At 40.0% G+C, this 24,416-nt stretch overlaps 2 protein-coding genes across 2 annotated transcripts in view; both read left to right on the top strand.

Annotated features, from left to right (window-relative positions):
- The window catches only part of rxfp2a (relaxin family peptide receptor 2a), an 89,117-nt gene extending 80,817 nt beyond the window's left edge, over nt 1–8,300 (top strand). The window contains 4 exon segments of the mRNA XM_036594449.1: nt 404–814; nt 3,613–3,810; nt 3,813–3,830; nt 7,896–8,300. Coding sequence (XP_036450342.1) covers nt 404–814; nt 3,613–3,810; nt 3,813–3,830; nt 7,896–8,161 — 893 coding nt within the window. The 3' untranslated portion in view covers nt 8,162–8,300.
- Nucleotides 8,301–21,986: 13,686 nt separating this feature from the next.
- fryb (furry homolog b (Drosophila)) overlaps nt 21,987–24,416 on the top strand; it is a 99,077-nt gene continuing 96,647 nt past the window's right edge. The window contains 1 exon segment of the mRNA XM_036594564.1: nt 21,987–22,188. Coding sequence (XP_036450457.1) covers nt 21,987–22,188 — 202 coding nt within the window.

Below are 24,416 nucleotides of genomic sequence, written 5' to 3'. Positions count from 1 at the left end.
TCTAATAGAGTGGACAGTGAGTGGACAGTGTTTAAAAACTCCAGCAGCACTGCTGTGTCTGATCCACTCAGACCAGCACAACACACACTAACACACCACCACCACGTCAGTGTTACTGCAGTGCTGAGAATGATCCACCCCCCAAATAGTACCTGCTCTGTGAGGGTCCATGGGGGTCCTGACCACTGAAGAACAGGGTAAAAGGGGGCTAACAAAGTATCAGAGAAACAGATGGACTACAGTCTGTAACTGTAGAACTACAAAGTGCACCTATATAGTAAGTGGAGCTGATAAAATGGACAATGAGTGTAGAAACAAGGAGGTGGTCATAATGTTATGCCTGATCGTGTAAATCTGTCCTTCAGAAACTCCTGATTATAGTTTTAATCGTGTCTTCCTGCAGGTGCGGACTGCCTGATGGGCGTCTACCTCTTCTTTCTGGGAGTGTTTGATGTGAAGTTTCGTGGCGAGTACAACCGGAATGCCCTGCAGTGGATGGAGAGTGTGGAATGCCGCACCATTGGCTTTCTGGCCATGCTCTCCTCTGAGGTGTCTGTGCTCCTGCTGGCATACCTGACTCTGGAGAAGTTCCTAGTAATTGTGTTCCCCTTCAGTCACCTGCGGCCAGGGAAGCTGCAGACGGGGCTGGTGCTGGCCTCCATTTGGCTGCTAGGATTCCTCATAGCCGCTGTGCCGCTGCTAAGCGACGATCTGTTTGGCAACTACTATGGCCGGAACGGAGTCTGCTTCCCACTGCACTCCGATAGGCTGGAGAAGCCCACCGCTAAAGGATACTCTACAGGAATATTCCTAGGTGATTTTTGCTATGTATTCATTTTTCATCACAAATGCTAAAGGGTGTGATGGTTGAAAATGGGTGCAGCTCATTTCTGTGCTTTCTTGTTAATTCTAAAAATAAATAAAGGACTTGAAAGGAGTTGTAATCAGCTTGAACACAAGGCTAATATGGTTCACAAGCTGTATTACTTAATGCTGGAGGGTGTTTTCATAACAAAAGTGTTCACCAATTAGTGGGTCTTCGCTCAGGTTGGTGAATTCTCAGCACAAAAAACACTTGATTCAACTCAGCAGTTATAACCCCATTTCCAGATAAGTTGGGATGCTGTGCAGAATGTAAACAGAAATACAATGCAATGATGTGCAAATCATGTAAATCCTGTATTTAAATGAATATACTACAAAGACAACATATCAAATGTTGAAACTGCAAAATTTTATTGTTTTTTGAAAAATATATGCCCATTTTGAATTTGATGCCAACAACACGTTCCAAAAAAGTTGGGACGGGGGCCTGTTTACCACTGTGTTTCATCACCTCTTCTTTAACAGCACTCTGTAAGTGTTTGGGAACTGAGGAGACACTGCTGTAGTTTAGAAACTGAAATGTTTTCCCATTTTTGTTTGATACAGGATTTCAGCTGCAGATTGTATTTTACACTTCATTATGCGCCAAATGTTATCAGTGGTGACTGGTCTGGACTGCAGGCAGGTCAGTTTAGCACCTGGACTATTTTAATACGGAGCCATGCTGCTGTAATACATACAGAATGTGGTTTGACATTGTCTTGCTGAAATAATCAAGGCCTTCCCTGAAAGAGACGTGGTCTGGATGGCAGCATATGTTGCCAAAACATGTATATATCGTTTAGCATTAATAGTGCCTTCACAGATGTGCACATCACCCATGCCATGTCACTAATGCCCCCCTATACCATCATGAATACTGGCTTTTGAACTGTGCACTGATAACATAACTGAGTGATCTTTAGCCCGAATGACGCAGTGTCCATGATTTCCAAAAATAATTTTAAATGTTGATTTGTCAGACTACAGGACACTTTTCCACTTTCCCTCAGTCCCCATTAATGGAGCTCGGGCCCAGAGAAGGTGGCAGTGTTTCTGGATCCTGTTTGTATTTGGTTTCTTCTTTGTGTTTTAGAGTTTTAACTTGCATTTGTGGATGCAGTGATGAACTATTTTCACAGACAGTGGTTTTCAGAAGTGTTTCTGAGGCCATGCAGTGATTTCCACTACAGAATCATGTCTGTTTTTAATGCAGTGCCTCCTGAGAGCCCAAAGATCACGGCCAGCAAATACTGGTTTTTGTCCCTTGCATACAGAGATTTCTCCAGATTCTCTGAATCTTTTAATGATATTATGTACTGTAGATGATGAAAAGCAGAAGTTATTTGCTATTTTATGTTGAGAAACATTATTCTTGAATTGTTGCACTATTTGCTTGTGCAGTCTTTCACAGAGTGGTGAACCTCTCCTCATCTTTACTTCTGAAAAACTCTTTTATACCCAATCAGGTTACTGATCAGTTGCCAATCAACTACCACGGTTTTTTTTTAGCATTACACAACTCTACCAGCCTTTTATTGCCCCCGTCCCAACTTTTTTGGAACGTGTTGTTGGTATCAAATTCAAAATGGGCAAATATTTTTCAAAAAACAAAAAATTTCTCAGTTTCAACATTTGATATGTTTTCTTTGTACTATTTTCAATTAAATATAGGGGTTAAACGATTTGCACATCATTGCATTTTGTTTTTATTTACATTTTGCACAGCGTCCCATCGTTTGAAAAAAGGGTTGTAGTTAGCAATCAGTGCTGGTCTCTGGTCCTCTAGCCACTCGTTTCAGCACTGCTCATCAACTTCCAAACCCTCATCAACTTTGCCTAACCACTTATCATCTTAAGGGCCATTCATTTACTTTATTAGCTCAAGTGAAGTGTTATGTGATCCTCAGAGGAGTGAGGGATCAAGTGAACATGAGTGTTGACTTTGGCAGCAGAACTTGTCCAAATGAATTCCCTCTTCAAGGCCTAGGTTGTTTATAAGCCATAGCAATAAAACACTTTCTAAATGTTGACTAAAATATATAGCAAACTATGCCATAAAATAATTTTACTTGGGGTTGGGAAAACAGTTGATACAACTGAGCTGCTCTCAGTTTAAACTCTCTACTGCGCATAATATTAATTAGAATTAATATTAAAAGCAAGTAAATAAATATTCAATTCACTTTGCATAAAATGGACCTGATTTTGTGTGCAGGCATCCTTTTGGATGTTTGTATGCTGCCAGGGAAGAATTGATATAGAGCCGTGTTCCCTGAGGTGGTGAGACCTGGCTTGTGGCTGGCCAAATCCATTCCACTGTCGCACAATGTTGCTTCTAGGCAACGAACATATTTCTGCAAATTCTCATAACAAGAAAAAGTGATACTGAATGTTGAAAAAGAGGTTTAAAAGTGCCCACTGAGAAACAGTATGACCAAGTACATGCTTTTTATTGACTCAGACTCTTCCCTTTATTGTTAACCCTATCGTTGTTTTTTAAATTTGCATAATGTTATCGTTAAGTGAGGAAAATGTTTTTTTTCTCAAGGCAACATTGTGCAATAGAGGGTTAAAAGAGAGATGATGAAAAATTTTGCTTTTTCTGTTTGATTTTTATTTTTATTTCATCAGAGACATTTTAAGCAAGCTCAAGCGACTGAATGTCTGAATGTTTATATCAGCAAAGAGATTAGAAAGGAGGGAAAATTCCGTTACATGTTTGTTTGTATGTGTGTATCTTAACAGGACTGAACCTGCTGGCGTTTCTGGTCATTGTCTTCTGCTACTCCAGTATGTTCTACTCCATCTACAAGACAGGCATCAACGCCACAGACCTGCGCAACCGCCTGCACAAAGACGTGGCTGTGGCCAATCGCTTCTTCTTTATCGTGTTCTCTGACGCCCTCTGCTGGATTCCAATCTTCCTGGTCAAAACGCTTTCCCTTCTGAGGTGGAAATACCAGGCATGTAAATCATTAGCTGTTTTGAGCTGATACATGCTGACTGTGATACTCTGACTGTTATTAATTTTCATATGGGTGTGCATTAGCATTTCCACAAGGTAATTTGTTTCTGCAACTTTGTTGCATGACGTGGGTAGATGGAATTATTTAATCCTGTTATGGCCTTCTTAAACTCGAGCCTTGCTGTTTACCCCTTTTTTTTGACCATTCTGTTTATTGGGTAAGCAGGAAAGAAAAGCCTTACGAAGCAGAAACAAGATACATGCATAGATTTTGTTTAGTTATTCCCGACATCTACCCCAAATTCACCAAATAAGCCGTCCCAACCCTAAATAATTGGCACATGGAAAACTAACTGAGTAACCTTAAGATAGACCTTAACCTTAAACTAACTGAGTAACCTTAGATATATAAATATATATATATATATATATATATATATATATAATTTTACATATTTATTTATTAAAGATGTTGCCTCATTTCTCTACTTGGGAAAAACCAGACACACATTTCTTTACATAAGGGGCCCCTTTTTCTGCTTCTTCTCTGAGATCACCCTTAAAAAAATGTATATATATATATATATATATATAATGCATGAGTTTGTTCTAAATAATGTAGCCTGTTCATATTTTGTAGTATATTTACACATATTCATAATCACATTCATATTCATATTCACCTACAACATACAAAGGCCTGCATGCCGAGGTACGTTTATTTATATAGCACCTCTCATACACTGTGGTCATTTAAAGTGCTTTATATATGAGATAATATAAATGTAATTCAAATTAAAATTTATCAATATGTAATATGTAGGAGAGTGTAAATTAAATAGTGATTAAAACATGATTACATCTTCTTTTTAAAATATATAAAATAGAAGAGAATAGAATGTTTTTATTGTCATTGTATAAAATATACAACAAAACTAAATGTACTACTCCTCATCAGTGCAAACCAAGACAGACAGAAACACACCAAAACAGACAAACAAGTTAAGAAATGTAAAAACATATAAAATAACTTAAGAGAATACAATACTGCACTAAAATGCTTTTGTGGCACAAGTGACATGCCGTCTGTGTTTAGGCATTTGGGTAATTTAATATTTAATGTTGTAGTCACTTGAGGCAGGATAGTACATTATAACTTGGTTTGAGCCACAGAAAATAAAAGTAAATGCTTGTTTAACTTAAGAAAACTTAAGAAAAACTGTGAAAACCCCTTTTCCACAGTATGTGAAGGTTTATTTACTGACCAATGGCCATTTGAATTGGACTAATATAACCTAGGGTTATTGCTGCCTCTCTTTTTGTAGTAGGTAAAAGTAGGGCTGAACGATTTGGGGAAGATATCTAATCGTGTTTTTCCTGACTAATATTGCAACTGCAATTTAAATTGCGATTATCTTTAAATTGAGATTCAGGCCTGATTTTTTTGGCCAATGAGACCAGAACATCCACCTTTTTGTCTTGAGGCTCGACCCCTGAACACAGTGTGTCAAACTGCCACTAAGTTGTGGTTGTGATGTCACAACACATGGAGGTTTGGTTGCCTCTGATTGGTCTAACTCACCTACAGGCAGTTCACAAACTCTTATTAGGTTCAGTTTCCCCTCTTAAAACTTAGAACAACGTTTCTGCTAATGTACACACTGAATAAAGATGGTTCTTCAAGGGTTCTTTAGTAAAGACAATGGTTCTATGTAGAAGGACTCCAGCAACCCCATTTCTCTGCGTGGTGAAATGGTTCTTCAGGTTGATGGAGAATGTGTTGTATGTGGTTCTATATAGAACCTTTTTGAAAAGAGTTCTCTATAGGACCAAAATGTTCTTCTATTGTTATAAGCTTGACATCAACAAGCAACAAAGTAACAATAGCAGAACCCTTTTTGATGCTATACAGAACCACATTCTCCAATCTGAAGAACAATTTCACCATGCAGAGAACTTTTTATGCATGTAAATGGGTCTGAGTGTTCATGGTTCACACAGAATGACTGTCTTTACTAAAGAACCATTTTTTAAGAACCTTGTAGAACTATATTTTTTAAGAATGTGGGCTCTAAACAATTTGCAGCTCTTGCAGTTTGAAAATTGTCTTAAATAGTAATGTATATGGCACAGGGAAGTCATAATGGAATGTCCTCATGTGAGGACGCAGTGTCTCAGGAAGTTACTGCATGAAATGTAGGATGAATATGTTAAGCAGATAATTATTCATAAGCAGTCATAATTAAATGGACTCAGTTGTAGAGGGCACATTAAGTAAACTTTCAACACAGCAGAATGGAGGAAACAGTCTGAATGATAAGTGAAAAATACATCATAAGGGAAATACTCTGCTTTTTCTGACACAGTCAGTAGGCCACTGGGACTGTCAGCAGTCTCAAATGTTTCATGTGATGCATTATAGAGGTCTATACTCCTGCAGGAGTCCAGCTGGACCCATGGGAACTGCCTACTAACTTGGACTAATTTTCATGGTTGTGCATGGAAGCGGGCAGGTAACCAGCCCACGGCAGGCGGTTACCTCACAGTAAGCCTAATGACCATGACTTCAGTGTTATTTCAGCAGAGAATAATGTATTTATGAATAGACTATGTCAATTATTGGAGATCACAGTTGCAGTTTGACTTGACAGAACTGCACAGGAGGGAACTGGCCAAAACGTTTCAGTTGCATGGGGGAGCAGGACAGATGATTCCAATTTTCAGCAGGAGCAGGATGAAATCTTGCTGGAGTGGGACTGAAAAGCAGTTCCACGGAGACTTCTAATGTGTTATATTGCAAAAGGGAATATCCTCTTGCCCAGCCGTACATTCAGATTTCACATTGGAGGCATACAGAAGCCACTCTAAGCCAGAGTATCTAACAGAAGCACTTTCTTCTCTTGAGCTGAGACGCTACCAGAAACAGGAGTCAGTGCTGATTCCTAGATACACAGACATACAATTACAATAGTTTCTTTTTAATATGGGCCTATACACCGATCAGGCATAACATGAGCACCTCCTTGTTTCTACGCTCTTTGTCCATTTTATCAGCTCCACTTACTATATAGGTGCACTTTGTAGTTCTACAGTTACAGACTGTAGTCCATCTGTTTCTCAGCATACTTTGTTAGCCCCCTTTTACCCTGTTCCTCAGTGGTCAGGACCCCCATGGACCCTCACAGAGCAGGTACTATTTGGGTGGTGGATCATTCTCAGCACTGCAGTAACACTGACGTGGTGGTGGTGTGTTAGTGTGTGTTGTGCTGGTCTGAGTGGATCAGACACAGCAGTGCTGCTGGAGTTAAACACCTCAGTGTCGCTGCTGGACTGAGAATAGTCCACCAACCAAAAATATCCAGCCAACAGCGTCCTGTGGGCAGCGTCCTGTGACCACTGATGAAGGACTAGAGGATGACCAACACAAACTGTGCAGCAGCAGATGAGCTATCGTCTCTGACTTTACATCTACAAGGTGGACTGACAAGGCAGGAGTGTCTAATAGAGTGGACAGTGAGTGGACACAGTGTTTACAAACTCCAGCAGCACTGCTGTGTCTGATCCACACACAATTTCTTACAGTGTTATTAAATGCAATTTGTTGAGCTGGGCGAGAATGGCAAGAATATCATGTCATGACACATAAAGATGTTTTCGTGTACACAGTGCTAATATAATATTCGCTTATTCAAAATTTGCCATTAAAAACTTTGGTACAATGATTTTTTATTCAACAATTCATAAACTGTACTGCACTAAATCTAATTAAACAGGACTAATTATGCTCTCTTTTATTGAAACGTAGTTGGTCAGTGTTCTTTAAGTACTGACAATACCCACAGTGTGCTTAGAAACTAATATTATCACAATAATAATAATAATAATAATAATAATATTAATAGCAATAATAATGAATTATACGTATATATCGCTTTTCAGGAACTCAAAGACGCTTACAAATTTTTCAAAACACAAAACAGAGGAAAAAAATTTACCACATTAAGAATAAAATATTGTCATATTGATTACCTCTGAATGCAACTCTCTTTTCCATGTCATGCAGGGACTATAAACTCCTGGGTGGTGATCTTCATCTTGCCCATCAACAGCGCCCTCAACCCCATTCTCTACACACTGACCACCAGCTTCTTCAGGGAGCAAGTGGAGCTGCTGCTGTGCCGCTGGCAGCGTAGCTCGTCCTTGATAAAAGACCGCAAGAGCCTCACCAGCACCACCGTCTACATGGAGACTTCCAGACACACCGTCTACCATTCCAAGGTCTTTCTGCCCCGGCTCTCTGTCCCACACATGGACGCCAGGTACGGGTGATTGGCTCAGAGTGACCTTGTCATTAACCCCATCAGCATGCCAAAGGAAGTGGTGGGTGCATTTTGGAACACAGTGGGAGAAGGTAGGGCTGAGCTACCCGGCCTGTGAAGCAGGTTCCTCTGTGTTCTCCATCACAGCGTGGCCCTAAATTCTCCTTCACTCTCAGGAGGATGAGCACAACGCGCTTCAAACAACAACCTCTGATCCTCACAGTCCTCATTCACACACATACATACCTGCTGGCTGTAGAAAGAGGACGTGAGCTTTCCCAGAGGAGCTTGAACGGAACAATAACACTCAAGATGGTGGTGAGTTTGTATGACTGAAAAGAGCTTTAAGCACTTTGCCTAAAGTAGTGTTCTCAGCAAAAGCTTGACAACACTTTCTCTCATACAAGTGAATGACTATCGCCTGGAGAATGGGAAAATATCACCAATACCGTAGTGAATGGGGTCATATTGGTTGCCTCCTTTACTATGGTCTACATGCTGCAGGTCAAGATCATGAAGAGGAAGATTTAATACAGTAGCAAAAAGTTAAATAAGAAAACATAGACACTCATCATGCAGGTACTACTTTGTGTGATGCTCCCTTGGTCACTTGAAATCATGGACGAACACTCTACAAGCTTATTTGGTCTTGTGTACTTAATTTTTATTATTATTTTTTTTACTCAGAAGCAGAAACTTTATAAATTGTATGTTATTTTTTTTTACTCATGCATTATTTATGAGTTTGAATTGTTGATATTTTGATACATCTGACACTGTACAGGTCATGAATGTACATCAGTTTAAAAGTTGTATTCATAACCCCAAGGACTGGCTTCAGCATTAAGCTATACATGAACATGAGCTTGTACATATATTTCAAAAATACAATTGATCTTTTTGTATTTTGCTTGTCACATGGACATCAGCTGCTGTACTGAATGTGCGTAAACATTCACGGATGCTCCGTTTCTCAACAGATTTTATTTTGGATATATAAAATCTGCCTAATGTCATAAATGACAATGTAATATTCTGTCGTATGAAAACAATATGCTGTACTTTGCTGTCTGTGTCTCTATGTGTCTTGCTCTCACTGTGGCAACTGCGCTGTCATCAACTTAACTTTGGTTTAGAGTTGATCTAAAGGCGTTACAGTTATGACCTTGGAAGCTGTGATTTAATGCGCACCTGCAGTTGACACTAAACCTAATTGATGTGTCATTTAAAAATCACACATCTACCACCAGATGTCACTTTATCCTACATTTAACTGAGATTTATGCTCAACCTGCTACAGGCAAGGTTGAAACCGAATAATCAAATGAAACGTCTTTATTTGCTTCCCTTGATTTTGCCTGATCCACTAGCCATGGAGATCTACATGCTGGTCAGCTCTGCCAGCATATTTAGTGAGATATAGGTTCCAGATCAGGCAAAATTAAGGAAAGCAGATACAGCAGATGTTCAAAATATTGATTGTGCCCAAAAGTAGTGTGCAGTATGTGACCAACATGAATTTCTCCAGTATGCCAAAGACACCCAGGTGACATACTACTCTGGCTGAAGGTTCCAGCATTTCAGGAGAACATAACCATAGGCATAACCTATATGATATACATGCTGGACACTACATGTACACTACTACAGGGTTCAGTAAGAAGCTTACAGTACATACGGAGCCTTTTGAACACAGCCATGGTTTTGCTGAAGTATAATGCAAGCTGGCCTGCATTATACTTCAGCAAAGGCCTGTATACCTTCCAGCATGATGTTTTGTGAGCCACAGGAAAGCTTTAATTAAAAAGTCTTATTTTATTAAACATAGTTCAGTTTTATCTAGGTTAATTGTATATAGATTTTAATTGATACATTTAAAAAAAAACACAAAACAACCCGCAAAAACTGTGCAGATCTACTGGTGTGCCAAGACTTTGTCAAGAGTTTGGGCTTTTAAAATAATTTTAAACAAATTTTATTGTTTTCTGTGAAGCTCAGCATATACGTGACGTGAACAGTGACGACATGCAAAATGATTTGCCTGTTTTTGTTTGAAATTTTTGGAAAATTTACATCAAACGGAGAATATCATGACGTGCCATTATGTGGCGAGAGACAACAATATACACATGTGACACGTGTATGACACACTGACACATTAAACCCCTGATGCGCACCATGATTTCCCTGTTCTAACTCCTTCAAGATGACCTTTAAACTGGACTTCTAACTTTAAACTTTAAAATTGAGTTTGTATTGTAATTTTACAAATACTGAATTTTGTATTGTGTATTCAATAGTGTGTTATGGCATCCTCACCGGGTTTAGTTTCTAGATAATTCGAGTAACTGTAAACGAGGACGGTGGGTTGCAGTGTGTTGGAAGTGCCAAATAAAAATGTTTTACTACACCTGCCTGGAGGAAGCAAGGTAGCAAACGCTATGTCTGCCCTCTCCTGAGCAGGTCCAGCCAGCCAAGAGTGAGACGGCTGGTGAAGATAGTGAAGGAAAGTGCGGCAAGGCTCGGCAGCAGAGCGCAGCTGGAGCCTGGAGAGAGAGAAACAGAGCGCATCCGCTTATCACACCTCAACAGTGAGTGTGCCTGAGAGCTTTACTTGTGTCCGGCACTGGAAGGAAAAGCACTACATGTGCTTGTGGATTGGCCACCGGAACAAGATGACCCAGCGGTGTTGACCGCGGCCCTCCAGCGACACTTGGGCCAGGTGCCACTGTTCAAGAAGGCTATACTGGAGGAGTTGGGGCTGGAACACTTCCTGAACACACTGCTGCCAGAAGTGCTGAGATGGCATGTGCAGCTTCCACTACTTGTGCTATTCCAGTGCCACAGTATTATTCCTGCAGTTCCTTTGTGCTGTTAGGTTCAAGTTTAGATCTTTTTTTGTTATTTTTAGCAGTTACAATTAAGTGAGGGTGCTGAGGAGGTGTTGAATTAGTCAGCATGTATCAATATATCAGCTGACTAAGAACTGGAGCCGGTCTTTACTGCTGAAAGACTTTAAAAGAGTCTCTTCTGCCTCATATTTCAGAACGTAAAAGGGTCTTGCTACAATTAGCCATGTTATAAACATAGCGTGCCCCAACAAAAATGATGGCTAGTTCTGTATTACAAGGATGGTAGTCACAATGCATTTCCATTCAGGAGTGATGATCAGTGTTTTCTAACCACATAGTGATGGAGATCTGTGCAGCAAAGGAAATGATCCTGGATCTGCTGTTCTATTTGGCATGCATCTATGAATACAGGCCCCAGCTGGAAAGACATTACTGTTGTTTCAAAGTTTGAAGGGGATTAAAATAAATAGAACATACACACCATGTCACTACAAGTCATTAATTTTCTTTATTTTCTTATATTCTTCATAATTATTATTATTATTATTACACAATATGAACAGATGTAATACTGAGCTCTCCCTATAAATCAGGGGTCAGCAAGCCAAATGTTAAGAAGAGCCATTTTGTCCTTTCAACAAAAATGAAACCACCTATATGTGTGTGTGTGTGTGTGTGTGTACATGTGTACATACTATATATAGTTTCTCATTGCAGAATAAACGTATCAGGAAAACAACTGGAGTGATTATAAATGCAAATAAGTCCATTCGTCTCCAAATTATCGATGCTCGTCTTTGCCTTTTCGTTAGGTACTTGGACAGTTGTCTGCGTTGCTATGGTGACCAGCAGTCTGCGCTGATCTTCAGGGTTAAAGGGTGAATTAGCAGTTCTACATTAACTCCAGCGTTTAAGACCATTTATTGTTAAACTGTGTTGAACGATCAGCAGAGCTTTATTTTACTGTAAAGGAGGATTATTTTATTTTTACCTACAAATCTGATTCTGCTGTGGACCCACAACAGGGCAGCAAAAGAGCCACATGTTGCTACATGATACAGAATGTTTATGTACTCAGCCCACTTAGTCTGATTTTCCTGGCTTTTTTCTCCTAAACATCTATGACAGTTAAGACTATGATTTTCTAAGCTGCAAAGTGCTGCTCAAAACTCTTAAAGAATACCCAGAAGTGTGGCAGTTCTCCTATAATGATATTGCTCAGATAAGTGAGGAACTCGACCTGAACACAGGGTACTGAACACACTCCATGCAAGACTTAGGGGGTAAAGTGAAAAATGCACCATATTTGCAACATTTAGTTTAAATCAAGTTTCACAAACTGTAAATTTAAAACTGCATATTGGGTAGTACAGGTACTTTCACTGTTCCCCTGAAGATCCCACAGACCAGTCTAATGTCTCTTAGGGAAAGAGGGTTCTTCAGGGGTTAAGTCAATGGTTATTCAGATCGGTGGAGAATGTGTTGTATATGGTTCTATATGGCACCAAAAAGGGTTTTTCTATTGTTATAATGTCAAGCTTTTCACAATAGAAGAACCCTTTTTGGTGCTGTATAGAACCAAAAAGGTCCTATATAGAACCATATATAACACATTTTCCATCAATCTGAAGAACCATTTCACCACACAAAGAATGATTCAAGCATGCCCGCTACTTATGTTTCTAAATAGATCCAATCCATTACTAAAGAACCCTTGAAGAACCAACTTTTTTAAGAGTGGGGTAGAGTGGGGCACAAATAAGCCATTGTAAAAGTAACATTGACATTTTGGCCCAATCCCATTTCACCCCTTGCCCCCTTGGGCCTTATTGGAGTATTGAAGTGTTTTTCGGTTGCTGTATACGTCACAGAATTCACACCAGTACTATTTTAATCACCCTCATGGTGACTGTAATATCACAGAGTTTTGAGCCAGGCTAAAGTACAGCCTCCACATGGTGGGGTTAGTTATAACACAGTGTTAGAACACAGCTTCCCCAAATAAACAGTTAGGGAAATCCATACCCCTCCATACAAAGTCAGAACAGTCTGATTAAATTAGCATTCATTTAGACGCATATATTTGTATGCATTTAGGTTTAAAAGCTGTCTGGTTTAAACAACTTTAAATTAGTTAGCATTGTATACATTGATCACAATAATTAATCTAAACTGAGGCGATTAATTAAACTCTTATTAAAATGTTCACGTATAGGGAGATTGTGTTATTTGAACCTGGCAAGCTTTTAAACTTAAATTCATAAAAAATATGCATATATGCAAATAAATATTATTAGTGAAAAAAGTCTGTCAAATGTAACAAATTAATTGTCCACAAAGTAAAAGTAAAAGGTAAATATCAGCACAATAAAATGTTTTATTTATGTGGCCGTTATAGGTTGCTTGTATATAGGAAAAGAATCATCCTCAAATGCTTTAAAGAATGATTTAGCAAAAATCAGCACACACGTGTATATATATCTATCTACATATACATATATATATATATATATATATATGTGTGTGTGTGTGTGTGTGTGTGTGTGTGTGTGTGTGTGTGTAGATAGAAAATGACTTGGAAAGACGTCTGGTTCCATTGACTTACATTAAAAGTTATTTTCCTTTTTCCTTCTCCTGTAAAGTTACCATTTTGAAGATAAGAGGTCTTGTTCTGACAACAGCGATATCTATCTATCTATCTATCTATATATATATATATATATATATATATATTATATATATTTTATGTAATTATTTTTAATGTGCTCTAATCGTTTTGTATTTATCGCCTCAGTTCAGTTGAATAACTAATCATTATGTAAAAACGCTAACTAATTAGATCCCATCCCTCCTTCTGTGGCCCATGAATCTCTGCACCTGCGCTCAGCATCCAGCAGCATCCCTGCAGGCGGGGCGCAGAGGAGGACGAGCGCAAACGTGACAGGCGTGCGGCTCCTCCAATCAGTGCTCGCCCTCGCCAAATTCTTCCATCCGATTGGTTGCTAAGGGCGGAGCCTCCTGCTCCTCAGCCGCTGCCTCTTACTGACAGTCGATGGAACAGAACAAACGCACGAAGGCGCGAGACCGCAGGAGAGAAAGAAAACAGACCCGATTCAGCGACGCCGTCGAGTAAAGAAATGAACGTTTAAAGAAGCGAACAGGAACATATAAGGTATCGTACATTCTCGGTTGATGATTCAACGACCCAAAACGCTGTTTCGTGTCCTCCCGGTGGTCCAGCCTTTCGAGGACTGGGCGACCCTCTGAAGGCTAGGCTACATTCAGGCTAGCAGGATGAAGCGCTGTAACGTTAACCGTCAGACAAACGGCGATAAGGCTTATTATGTAAACGGCATTTGACTGCGTTTTGTAATAGATAGTTGTTTTATATGTATATAGAAACGCTAAAACAATGTTTTTATGTCTAGCTAAGGGGGAAATTTCAGAAATAATGCTGAAAAGATGCTACGACGTTGTTGTCAACAATATCCTTTTCAGTTTACTGAAGCTGCCTACATGGCGTTAGCTAGCTTGGCTAACCTACCTCTCGTATTCAAGAGCAAATCTCCATTTTTGTCATTTTTCAGTTTTTATCATTATTGGAAAATGTCTGTTGCCCTTTACATTGTATGTAAATTCCATGATTAATGAACCAAAGGAAACGACCCAAAATGCCTTGGAAAGACGTCTGGTTCCATTGACTTACATTAAAAGTAAAGCAGTTTTTTTCCTTCTCCTGTAAAGTTACCATTTTGTAGATACGAGGTTTTGCTCAGCGAAATGCTGCCGGCCAGTTTAGTTCCAAGTATCGCCCTTTTACCCTCTTTTTCTGCTGTGTGCTGAGATTTCTCTCCAATAGTGTCATCATGGACATGTTTTAATAATTAAATTCTATTTGGACCCTGATTCTCTGACCTACCCTCCTTATTAGATACTTCCACGACAACATCAAGCCACGTAGGTTATGAATTCTAATTCGTGTCTTGTCTATTTTAATGATTCAAGAGGCTTCCATGGATCCCACTGTGCATCTTGTATTGGTACAGCAGCTCATCATAGATCAGACCACTCACTGAAACTGTGCTCAGTAATGATATTTGGGTGGAAGATGAGGTAAGTGGGAGTTGATATTCTCTAGAGCAGGGGTGTCAGACTCAACCACTTAAAGGGCCATATTAAAATCTCAGCAAATCCATGGGCCTATGTTTTTATCTTAGTTTCAAAAAATATTTTGCTCTGACCCAAACTGACCACTGTTTATTCAAAAATATATGCATTTGCAGTGCATCTTGAAATATTATATGAATACTTGAAATACATACATACATATATGATATATATATATATATGTATATATGTGTGTGTGTATGTATGTCCCCAGGGAGGTGGGTCTTTTGAACCTCCCTATTTGCTTTGATTATGAAAAGTGCACATTACACTGCAGTGCATGCTGGGGATCATAGTGCAGTGCATTGTGAAATGGGCTAATATTGATAAAAATGTAAGTATTTTGTGGGCCGGACAGGATTGTGCCACGGGCCTGACATGGCCCTCGGGCCTTGTGTTTGACACGTAGGCTCTAGAGTGACCAGTACAGTGCAGTAGGTCACAGTTTCAGTTACATCCACAGCATCCACACCACAGTCATTTGAAGGCAGCCCCCGCCCACCCCCCAAAAGTCCTCCACCCTCTGTGGCCGTATCCCAGAATTACTCTCTCCAGCTGTTGGCGACCCAGATACACTATTGCTCTGCGTGTCTTCACGCTACAGCGGGTTTCCGTGGGCGAGGATGGCTCTGAAGGTCTCTCACTCTCGCCCTGTCACCTCAGTGTATGTCTCCCCACTTCTCGCTGTTGCGCTGCCTCTTTCTCTCCCTGTCTTCCTCCATTTCTGTGTCCTCTATGAAAAAGATAGGCAGCCATAAATATTAAGCACAGAGTTAAAAAACATCACGGTCACATTTCATAGGCACTGTTCCCGTGTTTCTCCCTGGATGTTGTTTTCCTTATTCAGATGGCTTTGTGCTTGGATAATGCCAGGAATGAGCAGTGGTTACAGGTCCATGCTTTGTTGAAACTGGCTTTTGTGCATGGTCCACTGTCGTTTAGGGCTTTACTTAACTGTCAGCTATGTTAGTCACACCAGGCTTGATGATGAAGTTAAGGAAGGGGAGTTTCATGTTTTAACCAGGAGACCTCTGATTTGCAGTCGTGGTCAGTGCGATGATTAGTTGTAATGACACATCAATGTGACAGCAGGGGACAGTGAGGACTGTTACTACTCCAGTGGTTTGTGAGCAGGGTCCACTTCTGTACAGACAGCTCAAACTCAAAGGACGGTTGCGCGGCACACGAGGGGACATTTCAATGAGCTCTGACACAACAGGTCGTGCTCTGACCCCAGGGACATTATATAACTCTACCCATGGTGTTGGTGAGTGCATGTGCTGTGCTGCTGGAGTTTTTAAACACTGTGTCCACTCACTGTCCACTCTATTAGACACTGCTACCTTGTCCGTCCACCTTGTAGATGTAAAGTCATGTGTTGGTCATCCTCTAGTCCTTCATCAGTGGTCACAGGATGCTGCCCACAGGACACTGTTGGCTGAATATTTTTGTTTGGTGGACTATTCTCAGTCCAGCAGTGACACTGAGTTGTTTAAAAACTCCAGCAGCACTACTGTGTCTGATCCACTCAGACCAGCGCAACACACACAAACACACCACCACCACCACGTCAGTGTTACTGCAGTGCTGAGAATGATCCACCACCCACATAGTACCTGCTCTGTGGTGGTCAATGGGGGTCCTGACCACTGAAGAACAAGGTTAAAGGGGGCTAACAAAGTATGCAGAGAAACAGATGGACTACAGTCTGTAGTTGTAGAACTACAAAGTGCACCTATATAGTAAGTGGAGCTGATAAAATGGACAATGAGCATAAAAACAAGGAGGTGGTCATAATGTTATGCCTGGTCAGTGTATGTCTGAGGGTGTATTTTTCCACTTTCAGCAGGCGGAATTTAGAATTGAATGGTTGTGTCCTGTGCTGGATCTCTGGAGCTGTGATGACAGGCTTTTAGAGGATGACCCATTAACTGCCCATCTATTCTTACAGATCTCCCTGTCTCTATTCATGTCCATCAGTCGGAATACATAGGTTTTCAGAGGCCTCTCTCCATCTCTCTGCCACTATCTCTTCCTTTCCTTTCTCTATGCCTCAGGGATGGCTTTTTTTCCCAAAGCGCTGGGAGAATAAACTTGGGCTTGTATGAATTATTAATCAAGCATGAGAGGCCATGCATGTGCTGCTGCAGAAATGAGGGGGGGCTTAGTCATAGCAACATGGCACAGCTCTCTCTCTCTCTCTCTCTCTCTTTCTCTTTCCATTGCCTTCCCCAGCTCACTGTCTTTGCTTTTGCTCTCCTTGGGGAGCTCTGTTTGTGCTGGTGTCTGGCAGTAGCGTGTGTAGCCAGCTAGCATCAACATGTCTGCCCACGCTCTCACTGTCAGTGGGCTTTCCCTTTATCTCTAATTACCTGGCACTTGCTTGCCAGCTATGCACAATTTTCCATCAACAGAAAATTATGCAAACTACTATAAAATATAAATAAAGAATATTTTTGTTATTTTTTGTATTTATCTTTATGTAAATACCTTCAAACAATGCGAATGTCTGCTTTTCCGTTGAATGCTTTCTTTGCTTGGCTGTGATATTTGAACAATGGGAATAATGAGGAGGGTGCAGTGCAAGTTTGTTCTTGCTGTTGGCCACTAGAGGGCAGTCTTACACTTATATACTGTTATCTTCTCTCTAATATCACAGAAACTGATTGGAAGAGAACAGTAACCATGGTATAAATATGTTTAATAACAGCTTTTCCTCCTCTCATTTATAAAAGTGTCTAGAGTCTTGATCACGGATTAGCTCTGTTCCACTCACACCGCACATGTGCACAGAACTCATTTAGGCAAATGTCCTTGGGATGGCTGTTCCCACCGGCAGCGAGATCACTTCACCGTCTAGAAATAGACGAGCAGCCTACATACAAAAGAACAAAAGAGAGCTAATTAGGGCCGGAGTGATTTGCTTCATAGATAAACCTTTTTTATGGGCAATAAATGGATAAATTGATGGCATAAAACGCAGCTTATCCAGACAGCAGTTCATTTCTGTGTTAATACACAACAGGTATTCAACTCCTTGAGACCACCGGTGGTTCCAAAACACACTTCGTCATATTCTTCATAACTTTCATATTTCATAAGCTACATTCTAAAGGTGGGGGTCGTATGAGAGCTGTAACTGTCTTCTCTCCAGTCAAATAGATGGGTGATGTAATTTTAAACCCTTATAATGAAAGAAGCTGAACTTTTTTGTCTACTGAAAGTCGACCCATTTTTCCACAAATCTGGGCTATAAACTATAAACAGATGGCGTCTCTTCAGTGATCTGCTCTGTAAACATTATTTTTATAAAACAATACAAAGAGCATCTAAGATTTTTGGCTTTCATCTGTAAATTCTAAGCATATAGCATTATGTGTGATCATAAAACACATGTTCTGTTAATTTTAGGGGAGCTTTAACAAAAAAACTAAATAAAATAAAAATGTACATTTATTTCTTGCAGTTACTGAATAATTTGCCTTACGATTCGGTCATGCAGATTCAGATGGACAAACCAAAATATACCCTGGAGAATAAGAGGTTAACAGCTAAGCTTAATAAGCCATCAGATAGATCAGCAAGACGGGGTCCCTCCTCGCTTTTTCCAAACTGTAAGACTTGTTTCAGGTTGCTGCAAGTTCTTGCACCATCCACAGTTTCGTCAGCCAAACGCCAACGGCCTGCTTTGGAATGTTAATGTGTGTCAATGTGTGTCACTGATTGTTTGGGCAGTTTGATGCCCTGAAAGCTTGTTTAATGAGTCATTCCTGCCGGTCTAGGTGAGAAGGAGGCGAATCAGTTATGTTGTTTGTGTGAAAGACAGGGTGTATGTATTTTTTGTCCATGTTATTTATGGGCAGACAGTGCATTTTGTGTGTGTGTGTGTGTGTGGGGAAGAAGGCGGGAGGGGTGGGGATGAAGCCCACTCTCATGGTTGTTTACCAGTTAGCTCTAATGAATGGGTGTGCCCATGACATGCCTGCTGTGCGTGTATGTGTGTGTGAGAGAGGCCATAAGTGTAAGTGTGGGTGGGAGATATACATTTGTGTGTGTGTGTTTGTGTGTAAGTACTAGCGAGTAGTTCCTTGTTCATTAGATGCTCCCTGTCGTAGTATAATAGTATAATAGTAGATGTATTTGTGGGTCTCTCATTCTCAGTAGCTGAACTGCGTATGTGAGGGAGATTATGTTGTACTGTTGTTCTGTTTGCGGTGCCCCAGTAATGCAGTGTGTCTTCACTCTGGTCTGTGTAGACTGTTGTGTCTGGTTCCTAAGGGAGTACTGTGCTCAATTCTCCTCTAATAACTAAATAAACCAGTTCAAATATAGACCAAAGGAGCAGATGCAGACAAAACATTTGCACAGAATCACTTGGATTTTTGCCGCAGACCATAATTACTGTGATAGTGGTACTGTGATCATTTTCCCAAATGGCATTTGATGATAACTATGTTTGCATTAATAAAGCATGCTTCCTGAGTTCTGCTACTCTATGCTACACAGAAGTTGTATGAATTTGACATAGCTTGTTTTGATTGGATTGTTTTGTTCTTTGTTTTTTTTAATTATGTCAAAATAAAAGGGGAACTCCACAGAGTTTTAAAAATGTCTGCATAATTCAGTGGTTGTAATGTAAACAAAGTCATTTGGTATAAAATGGATCATAGTAGAGAAACTTACTGACCGATTTCTTTACAGTAGTGGTGATAGGAACCAAGAGTCATGATGTCTGCCATGCAAATATAGCCATTTTATTTACTCTCCAAAACGAGCAGTGAACCTACACAGGTTTTTATATGTAATGTTGATAATTGAAAATAGTGATAAATAAATATCGGTAGGCTACCGCTTTACAACACCTTGTATGTACTTCTCCACTGTGAATGGCTTTAACCTTTTTTAACTCCTTGGAACCACCAGTGGTTCCAAAACGCACTTTGTGATATTCTTTACTTCATAACTTTCATATTTTATAAGCTTCATTCTAAAGGTGGGGGTCGTATGAGAGCTGTAACTGTCTTCTTTCCAGTCAAATAGATGCGTAATGTAATTTTAAACCCTTATAATGAAAGAAGCTGAACTCACAATTTTTTTTTCTACTGAAATTTGACCCATTTTTCCACAAATCTGAGCTACAAACTGGATCTCAGTGATCTGCTTTGTAAATATGATTTTTATAAAAAAATCAAAGAGCGTCTAAGATTTTTGGCTTTCAGCAGTAAATTGTAAGCATATAGCAATATATGTATGATCATAAAACACGTTCTGTTAATTCGAGGGAAAATTTTTACAAAAAAAGAAATTACATGTATTTGATGCAGTTACTGAATAATTTGAAAGATAATAAACCCATGAGCATAAAAAAATGTTTTACAACAAAACTAATATAAAACAATGTTTCAGACATCAGGCAACACATCATAGCACATTTCATGTAATCTTTTCCATCAGGTAGCTTTTAGAGGCATTGAATACCTTAGGCGTCTGGTTTCTATCACCATCACTGTGAATTTCACACCAAATCACTTTCTTGCTTATTTATGTCTTCTTAATGATAGAATCATGCAGAAATAAAAAAAAAATGGTGAAATTCCCCTTTTACCAGACAGATACTTCCAAAAAGGAAACTACCACACTCTTTAGGATCAGATGCCCTCGCAGGGCCTCAGGGTGAGGAGTCAGCGGGTTTCGGATTGGGATCAGTTCGTGTTGTTTATTGGACGGAAGCGAGAGGAGAAAGAAATGTTTTGTGTTCTCCTGAGGGAGTGGTCAGCTTCTGTCTCACTTTTTTCCCCCCCTTGCTTCCATTCTTTCTCTCTGTCTTTTGAGCCATGCTGCTGCCAGGGCCCAGGAGATACAGAGAATAAGGTGCCTCTTTCTATGCCGGCCTTGAAAAAGGTTACTTCACGAACCCAGCAACGTGTGTAGGTCAGGGAACAGGAAGGCTGTTTGTTAGGCTTAATGTCATTAAAGGTAGGCTAAAATACACATCCCATCCAGGACCTTTAGAAGGTTCTGGAAAGTGTTATAAAAGGAAAGGGTTTTTTAAGGTGATGGTGGTGCTGATTTGTACAGAGAGTAAAAAATGTTTGTGGTTTGTGAAACTTGGACATTTGGGAGTCGCACTCTTGGGATGTGGTGTCTTGACAACCGTTCGAGCAACACGCTGAGAAGAGACACACTGCTGTTTATTGTTGGCAAGAAGATGTAAGTCTTCAATAGGTGTGTGTTGCTTCAGACTAGAACAAGGTGACATAAGGACGTTTCCTCTCTGTCTCACTTCGTTATATAAACACTGAGTTTGTTTATCACATAGCGAAGCACCTAAAACCTCAGACAAATCCACTTCACTTTCACCCTACTTGTCTTCACCCAGTCCCCCCTGCCCCTCCTCTGTGCCTGTGAAAAGAGGCGGGTCTGCCTTGAGTAATCCTACACCTGCCCCATTCAGTGGCCTTACTGTAACTGGCTAAACAGCCTCAACCAGCGATAGCGCGAGCTTCACAACACATTCACTTGTCTGACGGACGTCTGGGGCCGAGTCAGGCTCGTCCAGCCTGCTTCACTCCTTCACACGGCATATCTTCCTGTGCTCAACCAGCGAAAAGGAAAGGAAGAAAGTGTTCCATTGTTCCATAACCAGAGGAGAGGAAGAATATGAGCCTTGAGGATTACTAAAGGAAAGAAGAGACAAAAGACAAAACAGGAAAACTGAAAGAAAGACCGAGTCTCTTGAGTAAGTCAGCCTGAACTGCCGGATCCATGCTGTCGAGCGAGTGAACGTGATTGCTCTCCGTCAGCCTGGTATCGGATATGTCTAAAGAAGATGAGGGCAATACTGGAGACGCGGTGCCAAGCAAGCAGGACTCCTGGGACACCCAGAGCCAGGACAGCATCGTCCTTGTCCAGATGGCCAACCTCTCCATGGACATGTTCACACCTGGAGACTTCAAAGGGAAGTTCCGGAAGATCCAGCCTAAGAAACGACCCACTATCATCAGGGAAAGTACGCCAGGTACGCACACTTTGTCACTTCATAGTGGAGCGTTTCTACCCAAGTGAGCCTCAGAGTTCACCCTCAAATCACCTGCTTTGAACAAAGTCCCAAAGACTTTAAGCTCCTCGTTTTCGTGTCTGTGGGAGTTCATTCAACGCTAGCGATTTCATTTATTTCAGTTTATTTGAATGCATTCCGTCTGGGCAGGTCTGTACTGTTCTGACTCGTGTTGTCTTTTGAAACGTGATTAAGGCTCTGCTCTGCCAGAAGTTTCATTGTGGTGTTCACCACACATTTTGCCACAGAGATAAACACACAGCAAGCGTCAGTCTGATTAGTCATCCAGACCTTTTTATTTCAGTAGTTAGGCTCTTCATGTGAAACTACAGGATGACACAACATAATGATGTCATGGCTGAGCAGTGGCAGTCTTTGAGACTGTTTCACAAGCTTCAGCTGTTTCCAGATAGATTTTTGATAAGTGTTTTCTAAACAGTGTGTTCAAAAGCTGTTAAGACAGACTCCTCATTAGTTTCTTTTGGCTGTTGACTGCGGGGAGATGTTTGATTTCGGCCTGATTAGTGAGCAGTCAGGTGGAAAGAATGTCCTATAGGCTGTTGGAGGAAATGGTCAGATACCATTAAAAGATATACATGCAACACCTTTCAAGTAAATACAGAGATGAGAAAAAAATTAAAGTGGGAATTAAGAGGTTTTAATCAGGACTGTAAAAATTTGTTTGGATTTCTGTTATAGATTCTCCTGGTGTATAACAAGGGTGTGATCTCGCTCAGACGGGTCGGCAACATGCGGAGCCACATGTGGCTCTTTTACTTCCCTGTTGCGGCTCCACAGCAGAATTAGATTTGTGGGTAAAAATAAAATAATCCTCCTTTACAGTAAAATAAAGCTCTGCTGATCGTTCAACACAGTTTAACAATAAATGGTCTTAAACGCTGGAGTTAATGTAGAACTGCTAATTCACCCTTTAACCCTGAAGATGAGCGCAGACTGCTGGTCACCATAGCAACACAGACAACAATCTCGCCTAGTTAGTAGCTAACGAAACGGCAAAGAGAGAGATTTAAGACGAGCATCGATAATTTGGAGACAAAGTCGCGAGGCTTTAGTCAGCTTCTCATTTGCCAGCTTCTTGTTCGAATTTTCCTGTTCCACCTTAAATTATGCAGCAGTTACATTTTCATTTAAGGTGGAACGGGAAAATTCGAACAAGAAGCTGCCGAATGAGAATCTGACTAAATCCTCATAAAAATCAAACGTTGAGAGACATTTTACAAGAAATTACTTCACTTTTGAGGAAAAGTTTCCTGCTGGAGATGCGAGAAAAGCGGCTACAGCTAGCTGAGTTAAAACTTAAAGCAGAGCAAAGTGAATCTGCGATTTCGGTTATTTTATATTTTTAGCCTATACTAGAACATCAGCACATACTGAGACATATTTACAGCCAAAATGGTAAAAATGTATGTTTATTATGTTTATCAGCATTATATTTAGGCAAATACAAGTTGAAAAAAAAGTTAGGATAGCCAAATAGGCTGTCTGGCTACATGGCCTTGTTGTATTTGAAATGTAGTGATCTGAAAAGTGAAGTGCAGTGTTCAATCAATCAATCAATCAATCAATCAACCTTTATTTAAACTCAGAATACATTGAGGGAGACCCTCATTTACAGTGTAGCCAAGTCAATGCAGAGATCAGGGATTGAGAAGTTGGGTAGTAAAAAGAAATCAAATGTTATAATAAACTAATAAAAATCATAATAGTAAAATTTTATAATAAGAACCGTTTAAGCAATAAATCATTAAAATTACAGTATAGTAACTTAACAAGCATCAGATAAGGAACAAATTAATACAAAACATAAATTAATTAAATAAAAAGAAATAGAACATGCGCAACAATAAATTGACAATAATAAAATAAATAAAAGGAATAAAAAGAATAATAAAAGGTAAAACAATTGCTGAGACGTAGCTAAAACATGCCAAAATCATATTAAAAGTGAGGAAAATCAAACAGTCAAATAAAACAGTTGCAGGCTGTTTAAAATGCTCATGTGACACCAGAGAGCGATGTTACCGTTCCTGCCTTTGAGCCAGGTTGGTAGTACATTATAATCAGTCTTTTAGTCTTTTAGTCTTTTATCCTTAAAATCACTTTCTTCATTCGAGAGCGGATTTAGGTCTGCGCTATGTGCCGTGCAAATGCATACGTTTCCACTGATA

This window comes from Colossoma macropomum, unplaced genomic scaffold (genome assembly GCF_904425465.1).
Source record: "Colossoma macropomum unplaced genomic scaffold, Colossoma_macropomum, whole genome shotgun sequence".
In the NCBI taxonomy this organism is placed as follows: domain Eukaryota; kingdom Metazoa; phylum Chordata; class Actinopteri; order Characiformes; family Serrasalmidae; genus Colossoma; species Colossoma macropomum.
The sequence above is the reverse complement of the archived record's forward strand: the minus strand, read 5'-3'. Positions and strand labels throughout refer to the sequence as shown.